At 39.8% G+C, this 23727-nt stretch overlaps 1 protein-coding gene across 1 annotated transcript in view; it reads left to right on the forward strand.

The window, feature by feature from the left end:
* Window positions 1–23727, forward strand: part of GABRG3 (gamma-aminobutyric acid type A receptor subunit gamma3) — a 529026-nt gene that overhangs the window by 282133 nt on the left and 223166 nt on the right. The window contains exons 4-5 of the mRNA XM_073353127.1: window positions 13854–14074; window positions 17766–17848. Of these exons, the coding sequence (XP_073209228.1) occupies window positions 13854–14074; window positions 17766–17848 (304 nt within the window). The remainder of the gene's footprint in view (window positions 1–13853; window positions 14075–17765; window positions 17849–23727) is intronic.

A 23727-nucleotide genomic window follows, 5' to 3' on the forward strand; every position in this document is an offset into this window, starting at 1 on the left:
ACTTCTCAAAGATAATCGCTAATGGCTCACATATCTCCTCAGTCAGCTCCTTGAGTATTCTAGGACCTATTTCATCAAGCCCTGGTGACTTGAAGACATCTAACTTTTCTTAGTCATTTTTAACTTGTTCTTTCCCTGTTTTTGCCTCTGATCCTACCTCATTTTCACTGGCATTCACCACGTTAGATGCCCAATTGCTGCTAACCTTTTTGGTGAAAACCAAAACAAAAAAGTCATTTAGCACTTTTGCCATTGCCACATTTTCTATTATTGTTCCCTCTCCCAACCCCATTGAGTAACGGGCCTACCCTGTCCTTGGTCTTCCTCTTGCTTCTGATGTTTGTAGAATGTTTTCTTGTCATCCTTTGTTTCTAGCTAGCTTAATCTTGCTTTGTGCCTTGGCCTTTCTAATATTTTCCTTACATACTTGTGTTATATGTTTATATTCATCCTTTGTAATCTGACCTTGTTTCCCCCCTTTTTTAGGGCTCTTTTCGAGCATGGGGGCAGTAGAACATCTTTAAAAAAAATCACCAGAATATTTTAATATGGGCAAAACAACTTATTTTCCCTAGCCTCATTCTCAGAAATGGCTGAACCATTATGCTTGAAATTTTCAAAAATAATTCAGACTGACGCAGATCTCTGACATAGAAAATTTCAATGCAAGTGGTTAAAGTTTGGCAAAGATAATCCAACTGAAAACAGGGTTTTATAATGGGAAGCATTGAGCATTCTGAATAGGTAGTGCTACCAGCCTAGCCTATAATGAAAAGTTGAGGATTCTGAGGCAGAACTGTTTTAATCGTCTATATTTTTAATAAATTGATGTAAACTGAATTTGGATCTTGTTTATCCAGGATTTGTAGGCTTTGTTAATTTCACAATTCTAGGAATAGAGTTTAGTCACACACTATCTTCTGTTTTTATGAGATTCGGATTGTTCTCTTTTAGCCTTCCTTCTCAGCTGGTGCGCAGATTACAAACACCTGTACATATTTGTTAAAAGGCTACTGGCAGGTAGGGGAGATTGTTTGTGATTAGTTGCTTTAATATTCACATCCCTGGTAGGAGTGGAGTTGCTGTTCCAGGACATTAACATATTTCCAGCATATATATCATTTGTGACAGCAGGTGTTACATTTTGATCATTGACTTCCATTTTGTGTGTTATTCATCTGGATCATTTCAGTCTGTTTGCCATTTATCTAAGTGATCTTTTGATCTACTTAGTAGTTTTTAAACACATACATATATTTCAGTTCCTCAGCTTGTTATCCTGTTTTCAGTTTCATTACTTGTGTATATCAGGATTAGTTCCAGATTTAACTGTATTAAATTCCAGGTTTTACTAATTTGTTTTGAATGTCTTTTTGTTCTTGCCTTTGTGATTCTAGGTAATTGATTTAAGATTTTTTTAATGGTAGGCTAGGAAAAAATTACTAAGGTGATTCAGTGATCCATCAACCATTGTGAGACTTGCCCTCTTTTTACTAAACTTTCTGACTTATTTTAAATTCCTTTTGTTGACTTGTTGAAACAAAAGTTCTCAGTGTGGAAAAACCTGCCCTTACCTACTTCAGCTGCCATGCTACTGCAGTTGTATGTTTCGTGTTCATTTATTAAAATACAACCACTCAGCAAGCTATCTTCAGTTTTAGATGTATTCAGCAGTATCCCACTCACTCCTATTCAAATTCTATCTCCTAGAAGCCTTTTGAAGCACATGAAATCTCTTTCACTGAGTAAGAATAATTAATGTTGGAGTACTGTCAAAGGCTACAAAATCACAAAAACCCAGCTTTAAAAGTCTCCATCTTTGTCAATATCTTCTCCCAAATAATTCATCAGTCCAATGCCCCTCTGAAGTACTCTGAAGCTGTATGTTGTTAGAGGAACAAGGGGAAATGAAGCTCAAACAAAAAATTAGGTTTCAGAGTAGCAGCTGTGTTAGTCTGTATCCGCAAAAAGAACAGGAGTACTTGTGGCACCTTAGAGTCTAACAAATTTATTAGAGCATAAACTTTCGTGAGCTATAGCTCACTTCATCGGATGCATAGAATGGAACATATTGTAAGATTATCGATAGATAGATAGATAGATACACACACACGTACAGATAAGTTGGAGGTTACCATACAAACTGTGAGAGGCTAATTACTTAAGTGTAAGACATTCTCTTGCTTTTAGTGTCTTTTCATTGGTTTTTCCACAGTCTGGTAATGTAACTTTTCATTATGAAAGTCACCTCTGAAGACTGTTCTCCTTCTGTGAAGACACAGAGAGGAACTTTATTAAAACAACTATTCAAGCAGCTGACCTTCCTCATTCTAATTGCAACTGGCTTATATTTATTTATCAGGTAGGGAAGAGCTTCTCTTGCCAAGACAGATAATTAAAACCTCAGTTGTTCAGTGGCCTATGTCAGATACTACTGCAAACCTAACTTCATTTCTCAGGGAAAGATCACCAAGTCCAAAAAGTCTAAGAGCAACTCACAAGCCCAGCTTCAACCATCATTTTCTTGGATTTCTAGCATTTTGGGGGTGGGGGTGACAGATATTGCAACCATATACAGTATCTTTATGGACCACATTGTATTTTATGTTTAAAACATGAAAACATTGATATTGATAAATATAAGAGCAAATATATTGATATGGGCCAGACAGGACAAGCTGTAATGTCTTCATAGCCCTTTGAATCAATACAGGTGATGTGTATTTGTCTGTTCCTAGGTATGCATGGTAGGTGAGGGGTACAATCTGGAATCACTCGGGCAGATTAAGGAAAAAATCCCAAAGCTGGCTGTGTAGTAGATCCCCACCCTTAGAAGCTTGAACTCCTGGGGAACAGGAGGGGTACAAACCAAGACTTTACATATAAAAGGTTGAGTTTAAACAGAGTTAGGGCCTTTCTTTCGATTCAACAAATGGATGGGACATTTGGTCCTCGGGCAGCCGCCACCCTTGTGGAAAGGCTTTTGAGCTACAAGACTTCCCATATGGAAGATGGGCTATTCCAGGTATGTTTAGTGAGCATTTAAATCCTTTTATTGCTTTGTATATGTTTTCTCTGAGATGCTTTTGCCTTAATGTCCTTTGCTTTGGAAGAAAGCAATCACTGGTGAAACCACTTGTCTTTGTCCTTTTAGAGAAAGCATTATATGATTGCTGGCCATTAGGCAGACAGGCTTGTTGGGGAAAGCACAATGAGGTGCACAGGGACTGCAAGGTTAAGCACCCGATCTGGAGGGAGAGAAATGTGGGTCTCCACCTGAGAGGGGTGATGCCTATAAAGCCTGAAACCTTAAGTGGGTTCCCTTGAGGCACCACAATAGGGGGACACAGGTGCAGTTGCACTGAAACGGTGACAGTGGTGATTGTGAGGAAAGGTATGTGTCATTCACAATAAGCTAATTGATAACGAAACTGTGATGGTATTTTTTCTGCTCTTGTTGACAGCTGAATTGTATGTTATGAACTGGTTCATGCCCCACTTTTGAAACAAACATTCACCCATGGTGTGTTATGAAATATATTTTAGGGACATTGGTGAGATAAAACATTATTATAGAACAAAGATCTCTTGTTATTGTATTGAAATATGGACTAGAGCAACAAAAATAGGGCCAAACTTTATTTCTATCCAACTGGCATAAATCCAGGGTTGCGTCAGTGAGGAAAATGGAGTGACTGTGCAAAATTTGGTACTTAGATTTCAATTTGTCTTCACTTATGCTTACAGAGGTCAGCAATTAATCAGATTAACCATGATGTCTCTAGTTTAAGCAGCTTAAGTCAGTTGAAGATAGCTCCATCAAGGCTAGCCATGTTGAAAACAGCCCTTTTTAAAAGAGACTGGGGTTGGGACCCTGTGGGCTTTATATACTTTGCAGTGGAGAGCATTTAGCATTCAACACTGTGTGGAAAGGCCAGCATAGGCCTATGCATCACTGATATCATGAAATGGGGTTTAAGTTGTGCATATGCGTTATTTTGGCCCTCTGCTTATGGGTGAATTTCACCTGTAGTTTATTCCCCATATAAATATGTCATAATTAAAAAATAGTATCTCTGTATCCTTCCCCGTGTCACATATAATGGGCGCTCTTGGCTTCCCTCCCTGAGTTGTTTTCAGCGGTACTGAGATACATGTTGCTGAGAACAGTCCAAGAACCTGGGTAGTAGGTTCTATGTAAGGGGACTGTTGCCCCTTACTAACATTCAGTGGAGGTGTTTTAGTTGCTAGCTCCCAGTACTAAAAAGGGGGAAGGGTCCATGGGAAACCAGGACCCTGAGACTGACAGTCCCCAGGAACAATGGGGAGAGGCCAGTGCTCCAGGTCAGCCTGAATGACAGGGCGGGCAGGCTAATCAGGGAGTCAGGAGGCCAGGGAGGTCCTGTCCTCCGTGTGAGCTGGACTTGCCTGGGTCAGACAGAGTGGGGCCAAGCTAAGGAGAAAGCAGGGGCCTGAGCTGAGCTGGGGAGCAGAGCTGTGCCAGATCCAGAGAGCAGACCCTGTCCTGGGAGCAGAGCTGCAGCCCCAAAGCCAGAGGCACAGCCCAGAGAGAGCAGACTTGCCCTGGGAGCAGACCAGAGCAGAGCCAGAGGGGCCAGAGAAGCAGCCCAGGGAGCTGGAGGCAGAGCAGCAGTCGTGCTGAGGTAGAGTGGAGCTGGAGCAGTCCAGAGCCGGGTGTCGTGAGCATCTGGGGAGAGCAAGGGGGACCCGGGCAGTGGGCCCAGCACAGGGAGACGCCTCAGCCAGGAGGCTCTGCAGGCCAGACTTGGAGGGCGATTGGTTACCCTGACAGGGCGGGGGCAAAGCTGGGAAGAAGGGCCCTGCCACCTAGAGCGTTGTGGCCACCACCAGAGCGAGTGTCCAACCCACAGCATCCCTGCAGCACAGCCAGGGCCTGGGCCTTACAAGGAACAGACTGTGAACTGCCCTGATGTTCCAGAGACACTGTTTGTGAAGTTCCCTGCCACAGAGCGGGGTGATGTGTTTCCTTTAACCGTTCCCATTTTTCCTTATTCTTTTTAAAATAAATTGTTGATTAAATAACTTACATTTGCTTTAACTTGTATGTAATGGTCAGCGGGTCAGAGAAGTGCCTAGTGCAGAGAGAGTACCCCGGAGTGGGGACACCCTAGCCCCTGTCCTAGGTGACTGCAGCAGGGTTGGGAGGGTCAAGCCCCCCAGGAATACTGGACCCAGCCTTGTTGGGGTTACGAGGACTCTGCCAAACAGGAGAGTGGAAGGGGAGTTCTCAAGGGCAGGGAGGCCACTGGGTAAAGGAAGTGGGAGCGAGGACTCAGATCCTTTCGCTAGCCCACTTCACCAGAGTAGTGCAGAAGCCAGGAAAGTTCCCCACAATAGCAGGTCTATTCCCCTGCTTACATCTAGTTAGACAACTCTGCTGGATTCCAGCATAATAATGGCAATTAACAGCTGTGAGGACCAAAGCTGCAATGCAGAGAGGAACAGCAGCTGTGGTGTGAAGAGGAACCTGTTGCAATCTATTACTATGGCAACTGGGAGGGGAACTATTGCTTCAATATAGAGGTGGGAGTGTTTCCATAGCAACAAACAGAGCTTCCCAGTTCTGAGTAAATTGAAAAAATCCCTACAACAATTACTTCTAATGTGAGGCAGGTAATTAGTAGGGTATATAGGTGTATCAGGAGTACCTGTGTAATCACCTACATATATTACCTATTACATTTCTAGTAATAAAGGAAAATTGCATTAACGTTGCAGGGTTCCCCTCCCTCCACACAGAAGCTGCATTTGTTTTAATCCCTTCCTCTGATTTTGTATTTATATCAAAGTAATCAGATCACAGGAGTAATTGCAGAACTTCTTTTTGTTCTTTGGCATATTGCGCTCCAAAATTTACCTCATAGCATTGTACCTGTGGAATCATGTAATACTAGAGTAGATACTTCTGAAGCTGAAATGGAGAGTGAATAATTTTATCTAAATATCATTATCTTTGAATTACAGTTGAGATCAAACGTTCCACATTCATTATTGTAAAATTCATGTTTTATTATCTCTGTATTGTACAGGAATTACATTTCTTTTGGTTTTAAATAACATGATAGTTTTGGACTGTAACTTAAGAATTGTGTTTTGGGTATTTAATTGCTATACGTGTGTGTGTATTAATGACTTTCTGAAAATTGTCTAAAGGAAACAGAGGTCTTGAGAAAGAGGCTTTGGTTGAACCCCTGACACTGAGCTATATCTTCAAAATGTGGCCTTTATTTGTGGGTGTGCATGGGAAGTTAGTTTCACACCATCCGTATGTGCAGTCAGATGACAGAAATTCTGTACACAAATCCTCCTTGAATGTATACATTTGTGCATAAAAGTGGTTTGCATGTATAGATTCTAACAGGTGAATGCACAAGATCACAATCTTGCCTAAGCAAATTTTGTGCATATGCACAGTTGAAGGGCAGACGAAAAACTTTTTGGAAAACTGGCCTTTTGTCGGTCTCACTCAAAACAGCAGGGATCCTTAAAAACGTGTCTAAGATAGCTAATATCTCCTCAGTCTTTCATAAGTATACCCTACAGTAAATATAGAAAATACTACAAATGCCGAGTTAAGTGTTTATCTAAGGCAAAATGTACATATCTGAAAGGGAGGCAATTGCAAATATACTTTTCTGTTACCTTGAATGAAGTGGCTTATTTGGAATGTATCAAAACTTAATATTTTCTCTGTTAGAAATACAGCATTGTAGTAATTGATATGGTTAACAGTGTATTTTCAGTTATGATATTGGGGTATTTTGGTTTGTTGGACATTTTTAGTGTTTTGCCTAAAACTGTAACACTTTTTCTATGTGTTTGGCAAGATAGATCTCATATTGTCTTTCTAGATGCTTTCATGCAATTTATGGGTGAAACCAAGCATTGCAAATGGAAGCTTGGTGGTCTTGAATTTGCCCAAGTGAGGAGCAAGGGCATTCAATAACGTGCAGTATTTTTAAGAGTTCCTCTCCATGTCTCCTTGGAGAATGAGAAAACAAACAGATGTTTGGTCTGATTTTTAAACAAGTTAAACATATGCAATTCCCTCAAACGCAAGTCTAGAAAGTGCACTTACAGCTGACCAGTTTTAGCAATTTTTCCAGGAAGTTGTCTGAATAATGTATATTGCCTTACAGTCACAAGCCTAACTTGGTTAAAAACAAAATCAAGACCCATGGTGGGGGGGTGTATTTTAAATCACAGGAAAAACTTTGATAAGTGTAGACCTCACAAGTAACTGTATTATTTTCACCTATGAATTTGCTTTTCCTAACCCCCTTACCCGCATGTTTGTTTATGGGTCTGATTTGTGTCATATTACATTTAGATTGCATGCCCTTTGAGCAGAGACTGTATCTTTTGCTTCTTGTAGGGGATATCTAAATGTTTTTGGACATTCAGTAATTTTGTTTACTTGAAAGTGGCCACTGAAGGTCTGCAGATGCAAGATTGTCCAGTAGTTAAAAGGTACTACACTAGGAACTAGGAGACCTGGATTAAATTCCTTGCTCTACTGTAGATTTCCTGTGTGACCTTGGGAAAATCACTTAACTTCTCTGTGTGTCAGTTCCAGTTTGTAAAAAGGGGGATGTAAGCATATGATTCACAAGCAAGTGCACCCCAAGGTGGCTGGGCATAGCACAGCAGGCTCTCCTCCTTTAGAGCTTCCTGCTGACCACGGTTCTAGCCCTGTGGTAGTCAGCTACTTTTTGCAACTCGGCCTTCGGCCGAGTCACACAGACTCCCACCACTTCTGGGGTAACAATAGTCCAACAAATAAGTGTCCATCAACTTCATATAGGACCCTCGGCACTTACCGTTTTATCGGGGGTTCAGTAGTCCTTACCATTTGTTGCAGGAGGGGCGTTCCACTCCACCTTTCTTGGTGGAATGGTGGGGCATCCTAGGCTCTCTTTCTAATGGGTTCCAGTTCTTAAACAGATAATCAAGGCCTGACTTCACAGACCTCTGGCTGCCTCCCTGGACCACTTCCTATCTTGCCTTTCTTGGGTTTTTGCCTCAGCCTCTTCCTGCACTCCTAGTGTATCAGCCCCATTCTTTCTCAGCCTCTTCCACTGGCTCACTGCATAGCTGCAGTTCCTGTTAGCCAGTTGGTTCCACCTGGAGAGAGTTTTCTCCACTCCCCTTGCAGGGCAGATCCTGACTGAACAGGCGATTCCGTGCTCCCTGCAGGCCCCTCCTCACAGAGTCCCGGTTAAACTCACTTCTTGCTGCTCCTTTCCAACTGCTTTGGGCTCCCTGTTGTAGACCTACCTTCCTTCAGGGAGAGACAATAGCCCACTATGCTCCCTGACTCCCACCAGGCTCCTCTCACTGAGTGAGTGCCAGAGATCTACTCTTCTTCCTAGTCAGGCCTGAATTGCCATGTTCAGTCCTTTTAACTCCTCCCACCATGTTTGAAGCCTAGTGCATGTGTAGCGGTGCAATGCTGATTGAGCCCACTAGCTCTCATTAACCCCTTCAGGCCCATTCACATAGCACTTCCCAACCTCACAGTACAGTTAGTATAAATACACTAAAGCTTGTGAAGTGCTCAGATACTACAATGATGGAGGCCATATAAGTACCTCGGACAGACAGCTATTGCACTGGATACTCAAAAAGGGACCCTCAGGAATGACTAGCTGTAACAGCTGTGTTGTTGGACATTTTTAGTGTTTTGCCAAAAATGGTTACACTTTTTTTTCTATGTGTTTGGCAAGATAGATCTCATATTGTCTTTCTAGATGTTTCCATGCATTTTATGAGTGAAACCAAGCATTGCAAATGGAAGATTGGTGGTCTTAGATTTTCCCAAGTGAGGACCAAGGGCATTCAATAATGTGCAGTATTTTTAAGAGTTCCTCTCTATGTCTCCTTTGAGAATGAGAAAACAAACAGATGTTTGGTCTGATTTGTAAATATGAAGTTCCTTTTTCCAATCCACCTACCCACAAAATACTTTTCAATAATTCCCTGCCTCACACATTAGAGCATCTAATACACTAAAGTGTCAATCCCCCTGTCCCTCCCCCAGACATATATCTACTCCTTCTACAACCACCATATCTCCCCTTCCTTTCTCATCATGCTCCTGTTGTGACTAGGTGGAAAGGCACATTAATCAATCCACTACAATGATATCTATGATGATTCTCAAAGATATTTAGGCTTTTAACTTCCCTTGATTTCAATGTAAGTTAGAAGCATAAATACCATTGAGGATCTGGGCCTGCTTCTCTACCCTACCAGCGCCAGAGAGAAGAATTCAAGACCTTCCTCCCATTCTCTAACCCTATGGGCCTCCCATTCTCTAACCCTACGGGCCTCTCACACCCAGGGGTACAAACTACTTCTGTAATTCATAAATAAGTAATCAGGAGCAGGCCTACTGTACAAAATTTCTAAGTTTATTTATATCTGTGAACAGGCAAGAAGGTTTTTTGTGGGTTTTTGTTTTTTTATTTTTTTTTTTTGCATAGGTAACATCTCAGAAATGTGCTTGGAAAATTGATGTGCCTCCAACCGTAATTGGTGAGATTGATTTCTCTGCTTTCTATTTCTTCATTCGTCAAGTATTGGTGTTAGCAAAGAAACCTGTTCCCATTAAGATTTTCTAGGCAGAAGATTTTACACAGAACTTAAGATAAAGATTATTTCTTGCCAAAATACCCAAACTGTTAGTATTACTTCTATAAAACAATTGACCTATGCATTCCTCTGAAAGGTAAAACCCGTGAATTGAAAGTGATCCTTGTCTTTTCATACATTATGGCCCAAATACTTACTCCTACGTGGGTCTAGCATGGAGCCCCTTCCTGTGGCATGGAATGGATACGCAAGTATCACCTGTGAGTGCACGCTGAGCAGATTCCATGCACAGTCCTTATGTGGAGTTTAAATGGTTCAGAGGCCATTGCACCCTTCCTCCACGCTGCAACGCACGTTGTCTATTGACTGCTGGGAGAGACAAACTCAGCATCTATGAAAATCAAACCATTTATGTGCAAGTGCCTATAAATTAAAATTTAGGGCCAGATTGTCAAAGGCACTTAGGTGCCTGACTGCCATTGAAATCGATGAGAATTAAGCAAGTAAATACCTTTTGAGGATCTGGGCAAAGGAGCCTAATTTTATACACCCAGCTTTCAAAATTGACCTCTCTGTCTCTTGCTCAAAAATGGAATACCTAAATAGCAAACCCCATTCACCATTTGGATGAAGGCTGAGGTTATTATAATGATTAATGTAAAGGCTGTACTGATCTAGTATCCTTTTTTAAAGGGATTAATGGATGAAGAAAAAGGTGAAGATTACAGTTCAGATATCAAATGTAAATATTTGTTTACCCCTTATTATCAAATATAGTACATTGCATCAGTAATGAGTTACTTTTAAACAGAACTAAATTGTTACGAAAAATGTTTGGGAGGAAAATGCTGTTTACTGAGTTGTTGTGTGATATTGCTTAAATAAATCATTTCAAGCTGAGCATAGGACAGAGAGGCACATTTAAAACAATAGGCCATGTTTTATTATTAGAGGATGCAATGCAGTTATATATGCACACAGGCTTAAATTCAGCCCTGGTATAAACAACCCATTCAAGTAAATGGAGTTGAATCTGCCCACCCCAGGCCTGCACTTTACGAGTCGTATTTTGAATAACCTCTAAGGGCAGTTCTAAATGTAGTACTTAACAGGAAACGCCAACTGGACTACCTTACCTCCTAGACTACTTAAAAAGAAGGAATGTGTGTGTTGTGGAAGAAAAGTATGGTGGACATTAATTAAACAGTTCAGGGCTGTCTCTCCTTTTGAATAAGCAAAATCCTAAGTGTGAATAATATCCCAAAAGAGAATTACAGCTTCTCCTAAATTTAGAAATAATTTGGCAATCAAAATAAGCGTTCTTTTCATATAACATATCTTCAGATATGAACATCTTGCATCAATCCATTGTTGTGTATAAATACATCACGCTCATTAGCCAGCTGTATATATGTGGCATCATAGCCTTTGGCTCCATAAATACTGGCCTCTGCTTGCAAGCTAAAGGAACAGTTCCATTAGCTCAGCAGTCAGAGAAAGCTGCTATACATTTGGCCATGTCTAGCATATTCCATATCTGTATCAAGCCTCTCTTCTCCAGGTTATTGCAATGAGGAGCTGGCAGAGATGGGGCAAATAGTAGAACATAATCTGAATAATCCATTCTCTGCAACAATGGCAAAGTGAGAAAACAATAATTTTTGAACATTTATAAATATATAGGTCGGTCATTTTATGACTATTTCCCTCATCCCTGTAATTTTTGAGCACTTCCCATGTATTTAAAAATAGAAATAACAATCAGTGTGAGCTAGATACTTTGATATACTTTCTTGTCTCAATGTGCAGAGATGCACAATTCCCTGCCCACCAAGATGAAAATAAGTCCCCTTCAGCATCAAATCTCTTGTCCTACCCCTGAAAATAAAGCTAATCAAAAAGAAAAATCACAGCTAGAAAGGCTAAGGGGGAAGGTTCTAGGGACTGTTAGTTATGCTGCAAGTCATAAGGTGATATATTACCTGCTATTCCTATACATGCTAAGAATTCTTACATATCCATCTATCATTCGTCATGGAAAGGTGAGAGTTCCCGAGTGTATTTCTCAGCTAATAGTGTCAATGAATAAGGTTTTCTGGTGTTATAACATCAATTCTGGAAGGATGGCCTGCAAAAGAGGGTAATTACAGGAATAATGCAGAGTAACCAGATGGCTCTCAGAACACAGTTAGAATACTAGGATAAATTCATGGCACAAATTCTGCTAATAATACATGATAAGTTGTTACAGTTGTGCATAATAGAATTTGTTTGTATCTTTTTCTTTTAAAAAAAATTCACCAAGGAACCTTCATGCAAAAAAGCTACATTAAATGAAAATTAATTAATGTACAAAGTCCCAAGCAAGGAATTGCCATATTGACCAGGAACCCTTAATTTTGCCCCTTTATGCTTATGCATTATGATAAAGTCTTTAATTATATAATCACATTTTTCCCACAAGATCCTCCCATCATTCAGTGCATAGGTTGGATGCACCAGGATGCAGAATGAAGATTGCACAGGCAGATGTGGAACTGTTATTTTAAGTACTGGATTTTGAAACTTAAATATCTATCTGTTAAAGATTTTTGTATGTAATAATATATACACATGCTCACACATGTGTGTGTGTGCATGTGTTTAACTTCTATTTTATCACCCTTATTATGACAACTTAGTAACAGAAACATGGCAATAAAATGTTACTATAGAAAAGATTGTAGCATCTGGATTAGCATATTAATGTCAGTTTAAGAGAGTTCTGGTGCTTGGCATTTGTAATACATGAGGTATCTGTGGGGAAAAAAAGAGTATCTGTGATCCTGGTATCTTTCTGCTGCAGGCTATACACTTAACAGTTTAGAAACGAACAATTAATGTGTGTGTGTATGGATGCCATGTTCCACACAATTTGTCATTCTTCAGATGACTTATTTAATCACTAGCCATATTTATCTAATGCTACTGGAATCTCAAACACCTGTTTCATCATACAGCAGCTCCTTAAAGTCTCTGTTTTCACACAGAGGCAGGGAAGCCATTGCAGATATATTGTGCAGTTGTGACTTGCCCGACTTCACACAGAGAAGGATGGTCAGGACTGTGTGGTGGGGCAGAGCATGCTAAGCCAAAAGGTCAATGCAGGAGATCATGTTGTTCTATTTTTTTCTCCTAAAGTAAACTAATTCTGAGAATGAAAACAAACAAACAAAAAAACTTTATAAGACCAGATCCTTAGCTGGTGTAAATCAACATAGATCCATTGATTTTAATAGAGCTGTCATAAATATAAAGGGAAGTCTAACCACTTTTAAATCCCTCCTGGCCAGAGGAAAAAACCCTTTCACCTGTAAAGGGTTAAGAAGCTAAAGATAACCTCGCTGGCATATGACCAAAATGACCAATGAGGAGACAAGATACTTTCAAAGCTGGGGGTGGGGGGGACAAAGGGTTCTCTCTATCTGTGTGGTTTTTTTGCCGAGACCAGAGCAGGAATGCAGGTTAGAACTCCTGTAAAGGGCTAATAAGCAATCTAGTTAGATGTGCTTTAGATTCTGTTTTGTTTAAATGGCTGATAAAATAAGTTGTGCTGAATGGAATGTATATTCCTGTTTTTGTGTCTCTTTGTAACTTAAGCTTTTGCCTAGAGGGATTCTCTATGTTTTGAATCTGATTACCCTGTAAGGTATTTACCATCCTGATTTTACAGAGGTGATTCTTTTACTTTTTCTTCAATTAAAATTCTTCTTTTAAGAACCTAATTGCTTTTTCATTGTTCTTAAGATCGAAGGATTTGGGTCTGTGTTCACCTATACAAATTGGTGAGGATTTTTATCAAGCCTTCCCCAGGAAAGGGGGTGTAGGGTTTGGGAGGATTTTGGGGGAGGGAAAGACGTTTCCAAGCGGGCTCTTTCCCTATTATATATTTGTTAGATGCTTGGTGGTGGCAGCAATAAAGTCCAAGGGCAAAAGGTAAAATAGTTTGTACCTTGGGGAAGTTTTAACTTAAGCTGGTAAAAATAAGCTTAGGGGGTTTTTCATGCAGGTCCCCACATCTGTACCCTAGAGTTCAGAGTGGGGAGGGAATCTTGACAAGAGCTATGTTGAGTTACACTGACTGAGGCTACGGCCCTTTAAGTAGAGCCTATCAAAGACCAAATATAAATGGAATACATGGAACCAACTTCAGTTTTTATGTTGTGCTTTTATTACAGGAATACCAAATTGATATATTTTTTGCTCAGACATGGACAGACAGCCGCCTTCGATTCAACAGCACCGTGAAAATACTGACTCTAAATAGCAATATGGTTGGATTGATATGGATACCAGACACTATCTTCCGAAATTCTAAAACAGCAGAAGCTCATTGGATCACTACACCCAATCAGCTTCTGAGAATATGGAATGATGGAAAAATCTTGTATACTTTAAGGTAGGAAGTAGGAGTGTGTGGCTGAAAGTATTTGGTCTCTTTTTCTGCAGAGTATTTTTAAATGTTTTGTTTTTTAACTGTTTCCTAACTTATATTTAAATATGTTTTAGGGACAGGCAAATTGATGCAGTGTAAAAGAAATGACATGAATATTTGTCCAAAATTCAAACTTAGCCCCAAGCTAAAACATTTTTTTAGGTTAAAAAAGCTTGCTTATTCTTTTTAAAACTTTATTTTGTGCCTTTCTTCACTTCCATATTCAGGAACTGAAAGGAGAAGTGCCAAAATTCTACAAGAAAGGTTCCTCTCTCAGTGTTTGTAATCCAGTCAGAAGCATGTAGTCCCAGAAATCTTACAAGAGAAGTAGTTCCTATAAAACTTCCTGACTTGGCTTACTGTAGAGCTGGGGGAAAAAATCAAAATATTTTTGATGAAAAATGGCTTTTTGACAAAACAGAAGTTTGCATGAAACATCATTTTTTGTCCATTTTTTGTCTTTTCATAAGAACACATGCACATCTTTTGGGTTGCTGTTCCAAGTAAAACAAACATTTTCAGTTTTAGATTTTTACATTCACTACTGCATTAAAAAAAACAAAACAAAGAAAGAAGAACTTCTGCAAATAATAAGAAAAAAACAATGTTGTTGAAATTTTTCAGAGGGAAGGGAAAAAAACATTTTCCAACCAGTTCTATTTTGGAGAGCAGATTAGCTCAGATTAGATTCAGATGTACACCTGGGTGCATATTTGAACTAAACAGAGCCTCTGGGGACAGCTTGATCCATTGTTTAGAGCACTGAATTGGACATCGGAAGACCTGGATTTTATTCCTGTCTGTGTCGTTTTCTTACTATGTGACCTTGGGAAAGTCAATTAATTACTCTGTGCCTCATTCTACCAATCTATGAAAATGCTTTGAGTTCTGCAGAGGAAAAATGATGCAAAATATATATTTAGAGATTCTTCCTCTGGTAGTATGCTCATGTTTAGGTGCATACTAGCATCAATGACAGTTTCTATATACAAGTCACACTGGAAGATAGCACATCATGTTTTGTCAAAAAGGGGAACTACTGGAAGAAATATGTTTGAATTTTTCTAAGCAAGACAATACCATAAAGTATACATTTGCATTAAAAGGGTGCATTCAAATAAAGAAAAATTGCTTTTATTCAGTGGAGGAGTAAACTGTTCAAAAGTGGAATTCCACAATAAACAAGGTTCCCTGTACAGCAAGCCATCTATCTGTAAAATATATCTTCCATGCTATACAGTTGCTGCGCTGATTGTATTCAACCTCCTCAGTGCATTGTCACACTGATGATACTTGCATATGGAAGCTGAGCTTCAATGACAAGTGTCCCTATTTACAGATGGTCAAACAAGAACAGAATACAACAGCTGGAAATTGCCGCTGAGGGTATGTCTACACTGGAATAAAAGATCTGTGGTACTGCCGTGGCTGGCCTGGGTCTGCTAACTTGGGATCTGGCTGCGGAGCTAAAAATTGCTATTTAGATGTTTGGGCTCGGTCTAGACCCCAGGCTCTGGGACCCTCCCCCCTCACAGTATCCCAGACGTCAGGCTCCAGCCCAATCCTGAATGTCTACACAGCAATTTTACAGCTTGAGCTCCACAAGTTTGAGCCAGCTGACCCAGGCCAACTTCAGGTGTTTAATTGCTGGGTAGATGTAGCCTACATGTTCTTTCAGTATCCTTCTCTTTTGAAGCTTTATCCAAAGCCCACTGAAGTACATGGAAAGTCTCTCAGTCACTTCAGTGGGCTTTCAAACAGGACCTTGATGAATGTGAAAAGATGCTCATTTGGTTAGTTTTTGTATGCACCCCCCTTTCATCTACCAATTTTTTGTGCCATATGTTGTACCAAATTGTGCACTGTTACTTACACCTGTGAAACCTCACTGATGTAATTGAGTTTTATAGGTGTCACTGAGAACAGAATCTGCCCCATGGACTGCAAAAATATCTTATTGTATGCTATTCATGAGAAAAATGTTTAGCCCTTGTCAAAGGGTGGATTGGGCTCTTTAAGAGGGAACTGGTCCAGTCCACCTGAGTCTCATTAACTGCCTTTCAATGAGGCCTGATAGAGGGCAGCTGTTGTCTATAAAGAGACAGAGGAGAGCAGAGGACAGGAAGAGGAATCTATGGCAGAGAAGAGCTGCAGTAAACAGAAGTATCCTGTAGGAGAACCTGACTGAGAGATGGGTTTAGGGCCTAGAAGCCAGAGCCAGAAGGCTGAGCTCTAGCTGCGGGAGATGACAGAGTAGCAGGAACTGCAGAGAAGGAAGGAACTTCAGGGATTTCCAGAGACAGGAGAAGATGCCCCTGAGAGCAGAGACGAAGGCTAGCAGGGTAATTGCCTAATTTTATTATAATTTTGATTCACCGTTTTTGGAAAATAAATAAATCCCTACCAGAATGGCCTTTGAGACAGATCTGCATGGAGTTTAACTGGGGAGCCCTGAAGAGAGGGAAGACTGATGGGAGGATGCTGCAGAGCCACGCAAGCCACGGCGTGCTCAGGATCCAGCTGACCCTGTTACAGCCCTCCTTTGCTTAACTGAGCATTTTAAATGTATGCAAGGAGTTCTGATTCCAGTTTTACCACTCAACCTTTCCTCTGTGTAGGAGGAACTCTATAAACCCTAATGTTCACCAGCTAGGACATAAAACTCAGCAACAAGTACACAGTCTTTATTGTCACAGACTATTGACTCTACAGAACTGTAGGTAAGAGACAGCTGTAGTATCTCCAATTTCTTCACTGTGGATGCCTCAGAAAGAACAGCATTGAGTTGACTAAATTTCTAAATTCAAGAAACAGTGTACAAGTTTGTGCCAGGTCCATTGTCTCTTCCTCCTCTTCTCTGGCCACTTTTGTGCATGCAACCTTGGAATCCTGTCCTGTTGTACAATTAAAACTCCTGGGCAGAGAGAACTAATTTACTTACAGCTGAGCTTAAACAAGATAGACATTTCTCTGGCTGTCAGCCCAAATTTAAGGCACCTAGACCTTCTCAAATCTAGTTTGTTTACCTTTTACTTAGTTTTCCTAAAATTTGTCATTTGCTGGGCAAACTCATCAGTGAAGTTAACATAGTGTCCATTACTTGAAAATAGCTTTCAAATAAAACTAATATATGATATGATCTAGTCAAATATATAGACTGACTTTGTAGTTTCATGGATGGAATCCCCTGTCTTAATGGTAATTGAAGAACTGACCTTATTTGTAGTGTGCCCTGTGTTAGCAAACCATTCTGAACATCGCTTTAAAATGTGGTCGAGATTTTTTGCAAACATTTGTGTTGACCTATGTTAATTGAGCATATCTTTGTTAAATGCATTTTAAAAGTTCTTTGATAAGAACTGTAGATAGTAACTAGTTTAAAAATGGTTGCCTAACATGGGAGAAAGAATATCACAGATCAGGCTATTAAGTTTACAGCGTAATATCAAGCAAAACCCATACAACACTGCATAAAGCTCTGTTTCCATGTTTGATCACACACAGCCATCTCACCCATTTCCTAGCATTTAATTCTGTGGCCACGCTTCAAAATTTCTCAATTGTGTCTTGGACAATTACCAACAATTACCCTACCACGTTCCTTTAACTTTTCATTGTGCTGATATATAGTGACAATTACCTGGTTTTTCCACAGGCTCACCATCAATGCAGAATGCCAGCTGCAGCTACATAATTTCCCAATGGATGAACATTCTTGCCCGTTGATATTCTCTAGTTGTAAGTACAGTGCATAACTATTATACTTGAACCATGTGGCGAGACACCAGTTTGTCTCTAATTTCTGTCAGGTTTTTCAGGATTTATTGAACAGGTACTGGAAGCTGAGGTTTGCTTTTGATATGATCATATATGTGTTTTCTCTTCAGCATTCAGAGCAGAAGTTTTTGTCATGAAATGCCCCATGTAGAGTTATACTGCTAGAGCTGCAAGCACCAGCATCATGGTCTGCAGTCATAATTACAGTTTAACAAGGAGCAGATATTCACATCAGTCTGTGCTATGATGAGATATAATAATGTAGCATATATTTGAGAAGAGAACTAACTATATTATGAAATGTGCAGTTCAGATATAGGCCCGATCATTTCTGATATCTGAGTTTATGAGAAATAGCATGGTAGCAACTTTGCCTCACAATTCAGAAATAGACTGCATCATTAGGCTAAGGCTATTTTTTTCTTGTATTATTCAGCTGCATGGTAGGTCCAACTGGATTGTATTGTGTATAATTTTGTCTATAAATGCTGTCATCATTGTGGGAGGTTGGCAGGAATCCTGTTAACATGAACACCCCAGAGATGGGAGATGGCACATCTCAATTAACATTATGTTGCTGCAGAAATGTAATTACAAACATGAGCCAAATGTGGTAAGTGATGTTTAAAAGGACAAGCATGGCATTTAGTTTACTGTATCTGACTCTCATCACAGGCTTTTCTCCTTAATATGGCAAAAGTCAAGTTTTAGTGAGACTTTTTAGAAAAGAGCTTTCACATTCCTGACTTTAACCCATAATATCATCATGCTAGGTATTGTGTGTGTATGTAAACACTGCAAATACCACAGATCCCTACAAACATGGTTTATGACTTTCTAAATTGTTTTTAAAATTTGCTAAAGGCACATTCCTGATTGCCTCTGTACCCAAAAATAGAAGTTGAATAACAAAAAAAAACCTCCAGTTGTTTATCTCCTGAGGTGAAGGGAATGTTCAGCACATTGAACATTCTGACTGCATGAATCATAGGTGCTTACTAATGAATCCAATTTCAGTTCTATTATAACTGGTGTTCCCTTCCAAAAGGACAATTGTCTTCTGGCCAGGCTCACAGAGTTACTTAATTTCTGTCTTTTACAAAAAAATGTACTCGGTAGTAAGGAGTGTGTTTATTCTCTCCTATTCATTTACCCCCATTCATATCATGAAAAATACTAGGGAAAAGATACTTTTTAGGATGATTGGGTGGAAAAGGCATTCAAAATGTATTTTTCACAGAGTACTCCCTCTTCCTGAAACAGATCATTCATCAGCAGTGATGTGCTGCCACTATTGTTTTAAAAGGGCTCTATCAAAAAGTGATACTTTGATAAATCCTGCGTCTCAGAGAATGTACTCTGTAAATAGAAGTGAAGGACTGGGAAAGCTATCATTTTCTTTTTCCTTTTAAATAATATCATTTTCCCATTGTATCTATAAAATAAGTAGAGAGGTAACACCATTTGGCAAACACATTTATGTGATACACGCTACTTTTTTTTCCTGGGAAGTATATTGATAGTGTAGAAGAGTATTCATCTTCTCCAGTTTGAAACAGGATTTGGAACCCAGTATGGTGGGCATGGAGGTATTTTCCTCCCACAAGGCAAATGAACTTTGGAGTATTTGTATGAGCTCCATGGATATGGGCAAAAATGCTTTAGGACATACAGCTTGTGAGCTAGATCCAGCCCATTTGATGTATTCAGACTGTGTAGAATCTAACTTGTTATTAAAAATAAAAAGTGACCTCCCAAATGTAACTAGTGCTGAAATGTCTTTGAGTCTGTAGACAGCCTGAAACAATTACTTAGATTTAACTCTCCTGTCTATATTAATCTCACTGGAGCGTCAACTTTAAAGTCCAATGATAATGCTATATTGTCAACATGAACTGCTTTATTGATGATCATTTTAGTGAATGGAATGGGAGAAGAGGTGAGAGTCAAGCCCACAGAGAGGTGGGAATAGGGAGAGAAACAGAAAAATAGGATGGGAAAGAAAGAGAAATAGTGGACAAAATTGTAGCAGTTCTACAAGGGAGCAGATTTTCCCAGTGAAATTGAATGTGACAATAAATTACTCAACAAACAATAATAGTCCATATTCTACTCTGGATCTTTGTGGAAACCTCTCATTGCTATCTTGCTGTAGACTGAAGGTAGTATGTAGTTTTAAATGTATACCCCTTACTATAATCAAAAATGGAGTTTGGTTCTCTCTTCCAAAATGAGTTTGACACCCCAGCTTTATCAATATCCAGAGAAGATGGCCTGCTCTTGACAGGCAGAGAAATCATCCCCGTCCTTTCTTCAATTTGGAGGCATAATAACTGTTGGGGAAGCTCCAGAAAGCGATTAAGCTGTGTTCTGTGCCATTATCTTATTTAGAGGAACAACTCTTCACTTTGCACTGAATAGGATTTGAACCTCAGAAGGTTCAGGTCCATAGCTAAATTTCAAACTTGATCTTGGCCTGACTTGTTTTATCATCATTTAAATATTTTAGGAAAAAAAATCTTTCTAACTTTGGGTGCATGCATGCAACACCATCTGAGGAAGTGGGAGTTATATGAGCATAATCGAGTTCCATTCGTCTCAGTTTTACAGTTTTCTTGATGTATGAAAATAACACATGAAAAACGATAACACAATGATTCTGTAACCTTCTCACCTGCTCTACTACTGCCGTTCACTTGAGGTTCTTTTTAAGTTATCAAGTGACATTCCTTTCCTTGAAGGCTATTTTAGTGCTACCTTTAGCACTATCTTAGCGCTGCTTTTGTAAATTTTCATATAGAACATCTCCTCAGTGATTTGTTTGTGTTCTAGCTTCATTATATTTTCAGTGTATTGTACACACACTGCAGAAGATACATGATGCTCCACAGGACTTGTGAGGTGAACATCTGAATGATTTATTACTGTCAGCTATGCCAAATTTCCAAATGGGAGGAGCTTATTACAAATTTAGATTCCACAATGTGTTGTCTTGTGAATCAAACAAAAACCTAAATGGTTGTAGAATCTACATCAGAATGCCTATGTGCACACACACTGTTGAAAGTTAAATTGTGGGCAACCACAAAAAAACCACTCAAACTTCATATACTATAACCTATCCTGCTGCACAGACACTTGAACATTAACTATGTTAATATCTAAAACTTAGCACCTTTCCTAGAAATTTCCTTTAACTTTACCAAATCAATTTTAGACTGAGCTAGGTCCTTGCAAGACCTCCTGACTCCTATCCTTTCTCTTTGCCCTTTGTGAGTTGGAGTCAAATGGTCTGGTTGCCAGGAAGAGTCATACGAATACAATGGGCTGAATGGAGCCATTTTACTGTGCTAATTTAACTTGTTTTGATTACTAGCTCCTGATCGTCACCTATTGTTGGAAAACCCATGGGAGGAGAAAACATTAGCTAGAAATGCTGCATAATTCACTTCATGGTATTCCCTTCTCTCTCACCTCTGAAGTGGTTTCTGAACTCATTTGTGGTTAGTGATGCAGCAAAACCTAGAGCACTGCAGGAAAGCGGGCTATAGCCCCGTGAGCTGGAAGGATAGTAGTTCAGGGAGCCAATTCCCTGGGTACAAGCCTGTGGCATTTCCAAGGCAACTCCTTGTCCCTGGGAATCATGCTGCCTTCCTTTAATGTATAGGAATTGGGCAGTATTCCTTTGGAAGTGGATGAGTCATTACACAAACCAAAAACTATTTCCCCATACTAATTTTTCCCCCTACTGTTACTCACACCTTCTTGTCAACTGTTTGAAATGGGCCATCCCGATTATCACTACAAAAGTTTTTTTTTCTCCTGCTGATAATAACATAATTGATTTGTCTCGTTAGAGTTGGTATGGCAACCCCATCTTTTCATGTTCTCTGTGTGTGTGTGTATGTATGTACGTGTGTGTGTGTGTATATATACTGTATTTTCCACTCCATGCATCTGATGAAATGGGTTTTAGCCCACGAAAGTTTATGCCCAAATATATTTGTTAGTCTCTAAGGTGCCACAAGTACTCCTTGTTCTTCTTGTGACCCTCTAGTGACCCTCACTGTCTTCTATGTTTCAGAAGCCACCAAAACCTTGCCTGAGGAGCCAATGTATGTATGTAGCCAGGCCTTGCATGTTGTATGTAATTAGTTAATATGGTTATTTGGATCCCAGTGTGCCTGTGTGGCTCTTTCATAATAAGGTTTCGTGTGTGCGTCTAAAAAACAAAAGGCACACACACACAAAACCCTATATGCATCTCTACTTCCTGGGATGGGGCTAATGGTATTGAAGGGGAGTTAAAACTGTTTGGAAAAGCATTAACTTCTGTGTGGATTTCCTTTTTGAAATCTACCTGGTTAGAAGAGGAACAACCTTTAACCCATCAACATCTTCCTGCGCTACCTGAATAAGATGCCTGTGATGCATTCCACAGGCTCTGGAAAAATTAGAAACATGTACTGGAGCCATATATCTCCTCTCCTCTTCCATCCTCCACTTGCTAAAGTCTGAGCTTTTGCTCTTCTCAGCTGGTGTAAGCAGAAGGAGCATTCAGCCTCTTGCACTTTTTTAAACAGTAACAAACACAACAGTAGCCAAAAGAAAAATGGCATAGGTTATTATAGGGAGCAGTCCAAGCATCATCTCTGGCTATTCCCTGTTCCTCAGGACCTACCTCGGGCCATGTATCAAGGAGGATTCTTGAGCCTACCTCTCATCCATGTGCTCAGCATGAGCTTGCACTTGCTCCACCCTGTCAGGCAGAAGCACATGACGGCCAGCAGCCATACCATATGGCAGCTGAGTGTTCAAGAACCAACTGTGGTGTATAGAGTGTCAGGATCTGCAGGACTGTGCATTTACTGCATCATTAATGTCTGGAACAATCTGTGTGGCAGAGTTAGAAGATTAACCCCTTTTAGAGATATCTGAGCTGGAGACTGAGCCAAGAATAATGCGAGATGATACAAATAAAGAGCTATCTCACTGGGCTGATCTGATTTCTTTGTGTGTTAATTTATTGTTTCCTGTTGTTTTTGATCCACTTAAAGCCAAGGAAGTTAATTTAAAAAGAAATATTGGATTTTGTGGAACAGAAAAACCAACCAAATTGCCTGTTGTCAGTTATCGACCTTTCTGCAGGTGAGCAGGTGTGGGCTTTTCTCTAGTTACCCTCTGCTTAAAGTGGCATTCCCATCATCCAGCATGAGGAGGACTGTCAGCAGGAAGTAAGGGATGGGCTTTCCTGCTGGGTGTCTCCAACTACTCAAGACTCCAGATGTGAGTTGTGCAGCTCCTCCCTCTCCCAGACCCTTATCCAATCACTGCACAGGGAAGAATTCAATATGGTGTTTGCCATCCTGCTGATCTGTCCAGTGAGGTTTCAGCAGAACAATTAGATTTTTTTCTTTAAATTAACCTTTTACTGTTGATTTACAAAGATTTAACTCTAAAAATACAGGTCACTCACTTGATATATTTGTAATTTACTAGGATTTTGCTGTTTTTTCCCAATGGTAGCAGCTAATCTCCAAGTTTACACTTCATTTACTAATTTTGGTTGATATATTTAGCAGCTCCTGTTATTTTAAGGTAAAAATACACCACCAAGATATTTAGATGAATTACATGTGGTTTATCAAACTCCAAATCAATTTAGAGAATTAGAAGTGTGCTTTTAACAGAACAAAGTTCAAAGTGTCAAACTACTGTCGTGCGATTCAGCCAATCCTTAGGTGAGATGGGAATGGAACTCAGATGTTGGATCTCAGCCCTTTGCTTAGTTCAATCACAGTAAATATACAGCTAACAGGCCACACACATATATGCATGAG

This window comes from Lepidochelys kempii, chromosome 1 (genome assembly GCF_965140285.1).
Source record: "Lepidochelys kempii isolate rLepKem1 chromosome 1, rLepKem1.hap1, whole genome shotgun sequence".
Classification (NCBI taxonomy): domain Eukaryota; kingdom Metazoa; phylum Chordata; order Testudines; family Cheloniidae; genus Lepidochelys; species Lepidochelys kempii.